A 14,318-nucleotide genomic window follows, 5' to 3' on the forward strand; every position below is an offset into this window, starting at 1 on the left:
GAACCCGCTCTCGCGAGTCAATGATGTACATAAATACGGCCATGAATGCATGAGGTCATATATATATATATATATATATATATATATATATATATATATGCGTATGCGCTTTTTCCGAAGCCTCGGGCATCCCATCGTATCGTATCGGCCTCTGTGGGCATCGTCATCATCATTATCGTTATCATTATATGACCAGCTGATCAGGTGGTAGTGCGTATATATAAATGAAATGCAATGCATAAACATGATAAGAGTACAAGTAACTCTAGAGATCATAATGGATCTAAAGGCAGATTTTCTGAAGGTAACATTATGGAACATGAATCAAATGGATCATCCCTAATTCTAAGAATAGAATCATTATGGATTAATGTTTCGAATATATCTTGTTCATAAGGATCATGCCAAAAAAGGAAAGGGACAGCCTTAACATACCTCGTCGTCCACTTAATCACTCAACGTCTATCTTCCCGAGCTTGCAAATCTACATTCAAGATGATTCACACTAAGGTTAAGTTGTTGAAACACTTATAAGGTCAAGTTAAACTAATAGGTGAGCTAATAGAATTTGGACAACATTTCCCCTATACCATCTACTTTCACCAAATTCCATAACAACTCCCAAAATATCAATAACAACATCAACAATACTCAAATCAGTCCCAAACTTCCTTCCAAATTCAGTCCATGGTCAATAACTTCAATACAACACCTTATGATCTTTCTACCATGACTCTTCTCACTTTTAAGACTTATTAAACCTCCAAATAAACTCAACATAAGAAATAGGATAAAAAACATACCTTATAACTTGAAGAACTTCAACCCACATAACTTACTTCAAGACCAAATTCACTACGACATCAAGTAGAAGCAAGAACAATCACCTTCTATGAACTAGTTGCGGATTTAGAGCTTGATCTTCTCTTGCAATTGTTTGGGATGATTGGGAGAGCTTAGAGGGTCAATAGGGATCTTTTTTTGTGGAAAATATGAGCCCTGAGTCGTGCCAATTAATTTATAACAAAAGGGAAAATTTTCCACCGCCTCTATTTCACGGTCCATGGAAGTGACCGTGAAACACTTTCAGTGAGAAATTCCTCTGCCACCCATTCCACGGTGGCCAACCACCACTTTCACGGCCCGTGAAATTATTATCGGTCCGTGGAAGTGGCCGTGAAATGGTCTCAGTCAAATTTTTTGACGAAACGTATTCTTTTCGATCTGTTTGACGTCTAACCTTCGTACTCTTGTTCAAACATGTTTAAGGACTTATATAACTCCGAGATGCGCCCATAATCCTCATACAAAACATCCCAAATGATTCTTAATACAAGCCTACGACAAAAGACTTAAGACGAAACTTTAACGTATGCGAAAGACGAGGTGTAACAGTCATTCAATGTGTAACCGTTATAAGAAATCCTAAGTCTTCCTCCGGACTTAAATGTGAATTATTACCCTTCATTTCCATTCATTGTCATAGCATTAAATCTCTTTATTACCTTTTATTACCTTTGGCATTAATATTGGTAATGAAGAGGGCATGATTTGTGGATCATGCACCCCATAGCTCTAGCATAAATAGATGTGCTCATCTCATTAATCATCTGAAAATATATACAAGAATTACCTTGCTCTTATTTTGCTCTTAGCTTCTAATTGTTATTGTTCAACTAAGCAAAGATCTGATTGTTCGCTTGCCTGAAGACTCTAGCTCAAAAGCTTCTCCAAGGCTCAAGCTATTGCTTTAAATTCCTTTAGCTTTCTTTATAAGCATCTTGCTTAATTTTACATATTATCTTATTATTCGGTCATATTGATCCACGTGTCCTTGACCACGTACACAAATTCAACTGTAACAATTTTTCGTGTAAACAGTTTGGCACCCACCGTGGGGTCAGGACAATTGTAGTATTATTGTGACCCACTTTATTATATTAATTCTCTTAAGTCTTTTTTGTTAGAACATATAATTCAGATATGACAAACGCTGCTGATAACCAAACTCATCTCACTACCGGGAACAACAATGGAGCAACTGTTCTGAAAAACGGTCTGAATCAACGGGTTATAGAGGAAATAACACCTACTGACGAAACCTCCTAAGAAGCAATGCGGATCATGAGGGAGCAGTATCGGTCAATGTGGAGGAGATGAAATTCATGTGACAAGCTATCTCAGCACTTTCTAGCAATCTAAACTTCGGAGTCAGATGGCTCGAGGGGGCTCCTCCGACACTGACTGTCGGAAATAATACACCCAGTGGAGACCGAATGGAGGGAAGGACTGTTGGGAATGAAGACGCGTCCGGGAGCGATTCCATCCGAGATGATCCTTTCCGGACACAAGTCTTGCAATTTATAAAAGACATAACTAATAAGATGAACAAAAGCGCTAAGGAAGCAGAAAAGAACGTGAAGGAGTTGCAAGCCCGTATAGATCAAATACCGAGGGCTCCACCAGTCGTGGAGGGCCCAGATGCAAAGAGATACAGCCAGCGGGCATATAAGCCTGAAGCCGTGTCGGAGTTGATCCCAAAGAGGTTCAAGATGTCGAACATCCCCAGGTATAACGGGACGACGAATCCGCAGGAGCAAATAACGGCCTACACCATGGATGTCAAGGGAAATGACCTGAAATCGAATGAGATAGAATCGGTCTTGATTAAGAAATTCGGCGAGACATTGTCTAAAGGGGCTTTAACTTGATATTCTTTTTTGCCTGAACACCCTATTGATTCATTTGCTATGCTTGCAGATATGTTTATCAAAGCACATGCTGGAACCCGAAAGGTACGAATGCGAAAGGAAGACATCTTCCGCATAACGCAAGGGTAGACCGAGTTGCTCCGTGACTTTGTCACCCGGTTCCAGAAGGAAATGATGTTGCCGCCCGTGGTTCCGGATGAATGGGCAACTGAGGCTTTCACCATGGGTCCCAACCCTCTGAGTTCGGATGCTTCACGAAAACTCAAGAAAAATCTACTAGAGTTCTAGGTAACGACGTGGGAAGATGTTCACAATCAGTATATGTCGAAGATTTGTGTAGAAGATGAACAGGTAAATATACTGACATCTCTTACGGCCCAAAATCAAGGTCAACTGAACTTTGATCGGAGGTATTCAAGACACCGGTTTGAACCATACCGGTCAGACCACGACTCCAGTAAGGTGGAGCATTTTCGGAGCGAGTCACCGGAAGAACAGACGAAGAACAAGAATGTCTACGGACAACGGGATCGTTGCATCAAAGCGTAAATAAACCATAACAATAAGTACCGGAAGCATATGAAGATGGCTTCAAAACAATAATAAAAAAAAAAAACATTGTGCCTAAAGGCATCATACAGGAGATAGCCTGAATTGGCTCCGGAATAAAGAAAAGAAATGGGGGCTGCCAGATCAATCGCAAAAAAAAATAGAAGGAACCAGGATCAGAAACCGGCTAGACGCAATAGATGCCAGCCCGATCATAATTCTCTTGCAATGTATTTTTGTTCATTTCCTGTAAACTATTGTATACGCAAAGTTGTAAACACTTGTGTGCGTTCAAGGAATGAAATGAAGCAAAACTTGCACCTTCTAAATATTCTCGCATACGTCCGAATGAAACGAAATCATTCTTAAATTTGCTCACGCTTAAAAGCAAATAAGGATTACGAATCCAAACAATTGTGCCCAAATGAACAGGAGAAGTCCTCTTCATAAGCACCGAAACATAAGGGCCCTCTCTTATCAAGCCGTCGAGTTAAATGGCAAAAAAGACGGATGCTTTGTTTCCCGATCGTAAAGTTAACCAGACATATTATTCCGGACTTTACCAGAACCAAAAGATTTAAATCCCAAGTCATTAACATCCCCGGCTTCCAAGGCTGCAAGGTTATAAAAGTTTCGGGTATAACTAAAAACCCTAGAATCAACACTCTAAAATTAAAAGTTTTGGGGAAAACTAAAAACCCAAGAGTTAAGATTCAAAAGTTTAAAAGTTTTAGGGAAACCTAAAAACCCGAGAGTCGAAACTCAACGATTAAAAGTTTAGGATAAACATTAAAAATATGAGATCAAGCTTTCTATAATGACTGTACTTTTTCAGCACCAACCGGCCGTTGACAGAAGAAAAACCAGTGGCGGAGTTGTCATCTGAATCCCTAAGTCTTGTTTTTTCTTTCACCCGATTTTTGTCCCAATTGGGTTTTTCCAAGAAGGTTTTTAATGAGGCAGGCGGGAGGGTGATTACATGACTTTTCGGCAAGAAAGGAAAAATCTTCCACTTCCCGGTCACATCTGAGCGAGTAACCGGAAAGTCGGAGGACTATCTGCATAGGGTAAAATCCGTCGACACCAAGTGGACGTATCAAAGGATGACACTTGGCGATGCTGACATGTCAGATTTGAGTCAACAAGCGAGGGGCTCTGGGAAAGCATAATGATGCTCCAGAGGAGTAACTTGGCAACAAGCTTACGGGAGATAAAAACACAAAGGGTCCTAGAAGCATGCCAACTCAACTTGGCCAAACGTCATTTAACGCGCAGAATCACAAGAAACCCCAAGTCTTTCTTCGGTATTAAATGTGCATTATTACCTTTCATTGCCATTCATTGTCATAACATTAAATTTCTTTATTACCTTTTATTACCTTTGGCATTAATATTGGTAATGAAGAGGGCATGATTTGTGGATCACTTAATTTACGTAGCTCTAAAAGATAAATAGATGTGCTCATCTTATTAATCATCTGAAAATATATACAAGAATTACCTTGTTCTTAGTTTCTAATTGCTTTTGTTCAACTAAGCAAAGATCTGATTGTTCGTTTGCCCGGAGACTCTTGCTCAAAAGCTTCTCCAAGGCTCAGGCTATTGCTTTAAATTCCTTAAGCTTTCTTTATAATTATCTTGCTTAATTTTACATATTATCTCATTATTCAGTTATATTAATCCACATATCCTTGATCACGTACACAAATTCAACTGTAACGATTTTCCGTGTAAACAAAATTTGCGATAACAGATAACAATGTAAAATAAGACACTGAATAATCCCGTAATAGAGTCGTCGAACAACTAATATATGAGTACAAATGTTTATGGGTACAATTCCCAAAGCATACACATAATCAAAGGAAATTTTATCCTCCACGAATCGAGAGGACAGCTGACCTCAGCTGATATGATAGAGTAATCAACGAACCCTTAAACGTCAATAATAATATCAGCTACAGTATCTGCAAGAAGCAATAAATTGTAATTAAGTCACAAAAGGCCAGTACGACTGTTGACTCCAGTGGCGGAATTAGAAATATTGTCAAGGGTGTATTAAGGGAGTTCAAGATGTGATATATATATGTAATACGTAATGATTGACATGTTTATATGGTATAATTTTTCAGAGTGTTCGGTTGAAGGCTCTGGCTCCGCCTGATTTATCCCGAACACCTTGTGATACCCTTCGAACAAGCCTTATAGAAATATAAATGCATATATCAACACTTGTGTACACACTCTCACATTCATATAAATTATCTAAGTGTAAACAATCATACATGTCATACATCTACTTAAAATGAGGTGGTACGCGGTTATAATAGACACCGTTCACATAACACGTCTAATTTCTTTGTTAACAGTTTGTTCCTTTAGGCCATCCATAATCAACTATCAACTTAATTATACTGGATTGAATTATTCCTTTCATTAGTCTGTCCACTGTCAGTCGTTGAACTTTGTGTTGCATTAGACCGTCCACTGTCAGTTATGCTGCTAGCCTGCTATCATCACCTAATCCTGAAATGCAATCTAGTGCACTCATATTCAATGTACTTAAACACTCAATAAATGATGTACTCATATTCAATGTACTTAAACACTCAATAAATGATGTATCGATATTCTCAAAATATCATACTTGTGCTATCAAAAGCAAAGCAATAGATAACTGGTTAAAAGAACATCTCAAAGTATAACTTTTGTTACTCCCTCCATCCACGGTGTTTGATTGGGCACTAAGTTAAAAAAAAAAAAAAATTATATGTGTGGTCTAAAACAAATAATTGTTTTTTCATAGTTATAAATTATCTCAATGACGGCAAAATACAAAGCGTAAAGTTAATTTAATAATAAATATAAAAATGTGTCATTTTCTTGGGATGGACTAAAAATTAAAAAGAAACATAGTTACATAAATTGAAACATAAAAATTACGTGTTTAAGGACTTTTATAAGGAGTCTTTGTTTATTTTTTTAAACTTCGTATCCGATCAGACACTTTCACATAAACCAGGATAGAGAAAGTAACAAGAAAAGGATAGAAAAAAGTAGGAAAGGCGTGGGAGGTGATTTGAAGTGGAGAGAAGAAAGAAATCAAGGAGATTGATTGGGAAGTGAGCTAGATGTATTTTGAGGGAGAGAGTGACGGTAAATGATTGGGTGCACAATTCGATGTGTCAAATAGGAGCAACAAATATCCTCAGTAGGCGATTTGGTCGTAAGATTTAGAAGACTGATTTCATATTTTAATTTTAAATCAGTGTTTATTTATAAAAATTACATAAAATTTTAATTTCATATCATGATTTTAAATTTAATATTCTCCATAAGGTAGGATTTGGGATTTCAAATTGTGATTTCAATTTTTTGTTTTAATGTAAAACTTGACTCATAAGCTTATATTTTGTAAAAAAAATCCATAAATTGGTAGATATACTTCTTTAAATGTAAAACGTGACTCAAAGTAACAATATTGGTTCGTCTTCTCGGTCATCTGATCGAAAATGCATACTCGACATGAAGAGATTGTCCGTACCACGTGGGAGGATTATATTAAAGAGTAGTTACACGTATAACTCATGTTGAATTTCCTTTTTATTATAGTAAAGTTCGATCATTAGATGTATTTTTTAGAAATGTCTTCTAGTAGCATATTAATTTTGTTATGAACTATGGTTTGCTCATTTAGTAACATTATATAAAAATTGAGGAAGTTTTGATAGTTTTTGCAACTTGTAGAGTTTTCATGTCTATGAGAAAAATACAACTAAAGAAATCTAAATTGCATGTCCAAGCAAAACTTTTATTTCAAATCAACCTGATTTCAAATCGATTTCAAATCATGTCCAAACGGGACCTTAGTCTGAGGATATATGTAGGAACAACAAACAAATTTTGGAGGAAAAAGTTTGAGGGGTAATTTTTTTTTGGGCTGCCCTAAAATATAATTGTCGGTAAATTCATATGTTTTGCATATTAAGTGTGTACACACACACACTCAATTTATGCATTTCGTATATTTCAACTACGTAATTAATTCCGGCTAACGGACGAAAAATAAAAAATGCCCAAAGTTTAATTTCAGAGGAAATGATACAGAGTCATTCACACAAATGCCCTTATGCGGGGGTGGTCTTTTATTTTGGCCCCTCAAATTTCTGGTCCTTAATTTTTTTCCTTCGGCACTTTAAGTGGCCGAAAATACCCTTGAGATTCTGGGTTTGATCCCCAACAGAATATACACAAAAAAAAAAAAAAAAAAAAAATTGAAGGCAGAATTTCGTAGCAAATTAGGCCTATTCGGGCAATTAAGGCCTAACTTCTGTAGAATCCCAACAGAGTTTTGAAAAAAAATCCGCTTTGCGAAATTTCGCAAGGCAAACTTTTGCCTTAAAGTAAATTCGGCCTTATAAGGTAGAATTTGCCTTAAGGCATAACTAAATTCTACCTTATAGGACAGAATTTGCCTAAGGCATAACTAAGTTCTCTCTTATAAGGCAAAATTTTGTTATGCCTTGAGGCAAATTCTGCCCTATAAGGCAGAATTTTCGCGAAGCCTTGCCTTGTGAAATTATTTTTTTTACTGAGCGGGGTTCAAACTCAGAATTTCGAGATATTTTCAGTCACTTTTTTAGGCGAAGGGTAAAAATTAAAGACCAGCAATTTAAGGGGCAAAAATTAAAGACCAATGCCTTTGAAGGCCAATCCACGCTAAAAAAATGAAAGATACATTGGAAAAACTTGTCATTAAGCCTGCCTTTTATGTTAGGGGCATTGTAGTCATTGAAATGATTTAGGACGAATATTAAATACAACTCTTTGGACAAAATAGATTTCGCATTATTTAGGGGTCGACTGGTTGTTGGAATTATACATGTATAAAGATAGCATAGTCGTAGCAAGAAAAGGGTAGAAAAATTATAAAGTAGGTAGTAGAGACAAAAAAAAAAAAAAAAACAGGAGATGGCTTGTGAAGTGAGCTAGCCTAGGTGTATTTCCGAGGGGGAGAGTGTTGGCTTTATATGGCGCACCACTCCCATGGTTGCTGATCACCGCAATAAATCTGTTATTGCAGAATCTCTGTATAAAGAAATCACTCATTTTTACTTGAGATTGATGTGTATAATTAAACAGGATTATATATTTTATTTGATTAATTTAACTATCTAATAGGCGACTGAAAACACATGAGAAAAAAAAAACTCAAAATTTAAATCAAAAGTGTCTAGCTAAAACACTTTATTAGGAGCTGAGATGTTCAATTGAAACATGACTTGATTTGAGTGTCTAAATGGAATACCCTCATAAATTTAAGGTGCTAGCTATGTTTTAAGCCTATATAAAATCATCATTACTTAGGACTAGAATATCATCATTCATCATTAAGGGCCTATTTGGAAGGACACATGGGAATTAAATTTGAGTGTAATTGCAATTAGACAGTTTAACATGTTTGTTTAGCCAAGTGATTACTTGGTTAGTAGGAAATTCTGTGTAATTAGGAAGGGATAATTATACTCTCCAATTATCAAAGAGGGGTTGCGAATTGGGTATAATTACATCATGTAATTACGGGTTACTTTTAAATTTATTTTCTTTTTGTTTTTATTTTAATTTTTTTTCTTTTAAATTTATTTTTATTTTTAAAATTATTACTGTATTATTTTGGAGGTATATTTTTCTTTTTATCTTTCACTTCTTTTTTCCTCATTTCCTAACCATTACTTCTTGTGATTTCATGTAATCGCTCGAATTGTTTCATTTATTTTTTATTTTTTATTTTCTTCATTTAGCGTAACTGCGTTATTATTCTAGTTTTTGAAAATACAAATCCTAATATTATAAAGAGTGAGGCATTAACTAACTTGGCATATAATAAGTGTTGTTATTAAGGTAGAATTTCATTGTTGAATGAGGTTATAGACTTATGTCGTCTTCCCTTTCTTTTGAATTATATTTACTTAAGTTATGTTGGAACTTATGTTATCTTATGTTGGAATTTGACATAAGAGTATTATTGTAAACTTTTTTTTTTTTTTGGATTTTGAATATATGTTATATTATCGATTTCAATTTATTTAGTACTATGACTTGTTATTTCACATTGCATGTTGTTCATTTTTCACTTACAATTGTAGATTATTCTTTGTCAAACATTTGAATAGTGTTATGGTATTATATTTAAAAACAAATAATCTTTTTGTTCAAATATTCGGTCCATGATGTTCTTACAAAATGTGCGCTTTTAATTAATTAAAATAATTTTTTATTAAATTGAAAGTGCTTTTTTTCTTTAAAAGTGCTTCAAGAAAAGTATTTAGAAGCAGTTTGTGTTTGTTTAATCAATTTGGAATTCACGCTTGAGCAGTAATTGGTGCTTTGGCCAAGTTTTTGAAAAGCGATTCTAAGTGTATTTTTCTCAAAAGTGCTTTTCAAAAGTAATTTTGAGGAAAAACTACTTTTTTTGACATCTGGAAAACAGCGTTGTTACTCCCGAAAACACTTATTATCTCCTAAAAGCTTGATCAAACACTTCACTTTTTCTTATAATAAGCACTTCTGGCCTCACAAAAGCTTGCCCAAATAGGCTATTATTATTATTATTACTATTATTGTTATTATTATTATTATTATTATTATTATTATTATTATTATTATTTGTTTCCCACCCGGTTTCACGTCTCGGCATTGGAGCCCGACTATAATGGATCGCGCGTTGCAGGGCCCATTTTGGGCAGCGCTAACAAATATTTTTCATTTTCAGAACTCGAACCCGAGACTTCTGATTAAGTATGGAAGGATCCAACCATCCTACCACAACCCATGTTAGTGGTCTGTTAAAATTAAATGGGTGTTTAGTTCATGATGGTAGAGATCCGAAAGGAAATTACTTGTCAATTATGTAATCAGTTTAAAATCTGTTTTTGCCGACAATGGAAATGCTCTAATTAACCGTTTTAACTAGCACTAGTTTGTGGACCACAAATATGTAAATGTTTTTAAGAAAATAAAATCAAAGCTCAAATTACATGCTTTACAAATTTTCAGTAAATTGAGGATCATATTATTTGGCCCGATTGTTTAAACCATAACCGTGCAGAACCAACTTTGGATCGTATCTTATGGGCATTTTCGGAGAGTTCTTCATAGATAAGAGAGCATACAAATACATAAACCAAGCGAAAAGGAGATGAATTACATAGGTTATGCTAACATTTCACAATTTCAAGCAAAATGTGTCAAAGTTCTTCATCATTTCTATGATTTATGGCAATTAGATATAGATCTTTCTTTTTCGATGCAGTTATTCCATGTGTTTCAGTCATATCCAAATCTTCTGGATTAGTTCCATATGGGAGTTCCCAATCAAAGTGGTGGAGTAACTGAGCCAGAGGAAGTCCAACGTTAGCTAAACCAAATTGAATTCCTGGACAAATTCTTCTTCCTGCACCAAATGGAATAAATTCATAGTGATTTCCAATATAGTCAATTGAAGAGTTCTCAAATCTCTCTGGTATAAAACTTTCAGGATCATCCCAACTTTCGAAATCTCTTGCAAGTGCCCATGCATTGACCAGTAACTTAGTCTTATGAGGTATGGTGAATCCATCAATATCAGTTTGCTCCCTACATTCCCTAGGCCCTATAAGAGGAACGGGAAGATGTAACCTTAATGCTTCCTTAATTACTAACTTTAGATAAGTCAACTTTTCAAGATCTTCTTCATCATAATCCTTCTTTCCCTTAAAGACTCGTCTCACTTCACTTTGGGCCTTAGTCATAATATTTGGATTCTTCATCATTTCGGACAATGCCCAAATAATAGTTGTAGCTGAAGTTTCAGTTCCGGCAAGAAAGATGTCCTACATAAACAAACAAATATTTAAAGAAATATGAAAAGAATGTGTACTAAAATGCTTAATGAGAAACCTTAAAATGGGGGTGGATCTATAAGCAACTTTAAGAATGTACTTGGATATTTGATTTACTACACATGCATTTTATAAATGAATATTATCGGGTTATATTTTGCCCTCAGACATTTTGAGACAATTATTTGAGCTGCTAGAAAGTAGTAAAGATTACAAAATATCATACTGTTACGAGTAAGGAGTATGAACCAAATTAAAAGGAAGGTGAGCGAAAAAAAGATTAGGAGATGAGAGAGAACTTACAAAAATGACTGCTTTTATGTTGTCATTTGTGATTGGAAATTGAAGTTGGCCGTTCTCCTTAATTCTTAGGAAAACATCAACCAAATCTTCACTTCCAAACTCACTATTTCCATTGCACCCAGCTTCTCTTTTCTTAATATGCTCGTTGCAGATGTTCTCCATTAATGCATCAACCTTCTGATGCGCAGTCACCAATCTAGATTTCGCACCACTCATTTTATGAAGTAACTTCCAAGAAGGGAACAAATCAGTCACATAAAATCCTCCAATTAATAAGATTACTTCCTTCAATATTGTTATAAACTCATCTTTATCTTTGCAAATTTCTCCGAAGGCTGATCTACATGTGATAGAGTTGGTAAACCAGAAAATCTTTTCGGTTAAGTTGAGTGCAGACCCGCTCACGGAACGAATGGATGAGATGAGACTTGAAAGCTCATCTTCTCGAATTGCGCTAAAGGACTTGACCATCTTCCCACTAAGAAGCTCTAGAGTACAAATTTTACGCATTTGTCTCCAGTAGTCACCATATTGGCAAAACGCAATGTCTTTATAATTGTAAAATATGATGTCTATGGATGTGCTATGAGGCCTATTAGCAAAGGCGAGATCATGAGTTCTTAGAACTTCTTTTGCAATTCTAGGTGATGATATGACCACTACAGGAACTTCCCCAAGTTGCAAGTACATAAGAGGCCCATACTTTTGGGATAAGTTTCTAAGAATGCGATGTGGAAGTCCTCCTCCGATGATCAAGTGATGAAGACTTCCAATAAAGGGAAGTCTCCATGGACCTGGAGGCAACTTTTTGTTTTGGTTTCTCTTTTTTGATTTTCTCCATTGGATGACTAGAATAAAGAGGGAGGAGAAGAACAGAAACAATGAAATGAAGTTGCTGGAAAGAGACGAATACATCTCCATTGAACTGTACTAATTACTAAGGAAGGAGAGGAAAAAGGAAGCTTTTGATGGATATCATATATAGCTTCAATTAATATTAGCTGCTTTTATAATGGCCCAATACAAAAATTACCTAAAGCCATAACTTTGGTACTAATGCCATGTGATCTACTACGTGGCCATGTAGTTAGCTATTGAAAGTTATCTCCGATTTAATTGGAGAGTACTTCTGGAGCGATCTTCAGCAAAGTTTATATAGAGTAGTATATTTTTTGCCAAATACATAAGCGGCCCCTTAAATTTGTGAAAAAATTAATTTAATTAAGACATTCTTACCTATTAAATAATTATATTACACCTATTTCTGGCGCATGAGAAGCCATATTTTCTTATAGGGAAAAGGGTCAAATATACCCCTCTACTTTAGTTTATTAGTTAAATATACCCTCCGTTAGCAAAAGTTGATAAATATACCCCTCCCGTTAAGAAAGTATTTATCCATACCCTTCAGATAACATAAATCCCCAATTCCATCTTAAATTACCCAATTTCACTAAAAAAAACCATACATGATGTTACACCTCGGCAATTTCATGTCGTTGTAGTCCTTCACGACTACAAGAGGGTGATTGGCAGCCTAATGTGTGTACGATAAGATTTTTAAGTTATAGGACTTGGTGAAACTAGGCTCGTCAAAGGAAGTGGAGCATAAGTTATGTTTGGGGAAGATTTCATGGGTGTCGAACTAATGAATATTTAGTAAGGTCTTGAGGACGAGTTATAATGTCCGTTAGATCGTTAAGGATGTGTCACACAAGTACCAAGGAGGTTCCATAAGGATTCGAGATCAAACGAAGCGACGAGAACGAATTCGAAAAGCTGAGGATTATACGGTCATATATACGGACCGTATATTTTATACGGCCCGTATACCGACCGTAGAACCCTTCCGGTGAAGGGTGATTTTTTGAGGAAACATACGGTCCAATATACGGACCGATATAAATTGTACTGGCCCGTATATTGAACCGTATATTTCGGGTCAAGTCCGAGTGTAATTTTTATATATGCATCGCTTTCTCTTCTTTTTTCTCATTATTCACTTCTCCAACCTTCCTAAAACCTCTAGAAACCTCTCCATATCACACTAACACATATCCAAGAAGGGAAATCAAGGATCAAACATCAAAAGTTGGTAGAATCAAGGGTGTGAATGCTTCCTAAGGGTTGATAGAAGTTGAAAATCTCTTTGGTAGTGAAGCGGAGTTCTTCTCAAGTGGAGTATTCTCATCCAAGATCATCTCTACACAATCAAGGTGAGTTTTACAATTATCTCATGTTAGTAAGGGTGTTGAGTAGTTGAAGAACTTGTATTAGAAACAAGTATGGAATATGAGCTTAAGTGTGCAAATAATGGTATGTTGGTTTGAAAGGTAGTTGAGTTAGGATTCATGGTATGATATAAGTATAATCTTATTATGAAAGATGCTAATGATGTCGGGAAAGTGTTATGTGAACGATAGACATGAAGCTGTATTCTAGTTATGGTCATGGAGGATCTCGGAAATGAATTTGGAAGTTGAATAATGTTTAACCTGAGGAAAATTTACGTATTATGACATTATGAGTATCGTTGTGTTGTTTGGGAGCTGTTTTATTATTAGAGGGAAATTTATTGAAATAAACGAAATGCTGCCCAATTTTCGTTAGCCTTATTCGCTTTAGTTCAGGCTTAAGTATACCTACGACAATCTAACCTTCACACGAACCCCTTTGTATGTAGAATTGTAAGTCGGAAGGAGAGCTCTTAGTTGACATCGTTAAGGAGGTACAAAGGTATGTAAGGCTATTCCTTTTTCTTTCAAAGACATGATCCCTATGTTTTGATTCCATACATGACGTTCATAATCTTTTACTCCTAGAAATGTCAGAAGCCTATAGTCTCCGAAGAATCTTATGATGACTCCAATCCTAG

General features: G+C 35.6%; 1 protein-coding gene across 1 annotated transcript; it reads right to left on the minus strand.

The window, feature by feature from the left end:
• Positions 1–10,507: 10,507 nt before the first annotated feature.
• On the minus strand, positions 10,508–12,364 carry LOC132054477 (cytochrome P450 71D7-like). The gene is made up of 2 exons (XM_059446477.1): positions 11,444–12,364; positions 10,508–11,131 (listed from the first exon to the last, which is right to left on the minus strand). Exons 1-2 carry the CDS (start codon positions 12,362–12,364, stop codon positions 10,508–10,510), a joined length of 1,545 nt encoding a protein of 514 aa, XP_059302460.1.
• Between the last annotated feature and the right edge of the window lie 1,954 nt (positions 12,365–14,318).

The sequence above is a fragment of the Lycium ferocissimum genome, chromosome 4, assembly GCF_029784015.1.
Source record: "Lycium ferocissimum isolate CSIRO_LF1 chromosome 4, AGI_CSIRO_Lferr_CH_V1, whole genome shotgun sequence".
Taxonomy (NCBI): domain Eukaryota; kingdom Viridiplantae; phylum Streptophyta; class Magnoliopsida; order Solanales; family Solanaceae; genus Lycium; species Lycium ferocissimum.

Coding starts and splice junctions, on each gene's coding strand:
- LOC132054477 (XM_059446477.1), bottom strand. CDS start 12,364: ATGGAGATGTATTCGTCTCTTTCCAGCAACTTCATTTCATTGTTTCTG. Junction 11,132..11,443: donor ACATAAAAGCAGTCATTTTT/GTAAGTTCTCTC, acceptor TTGTTTATGTAG/GACATCTTTCTTGCCGGAAC.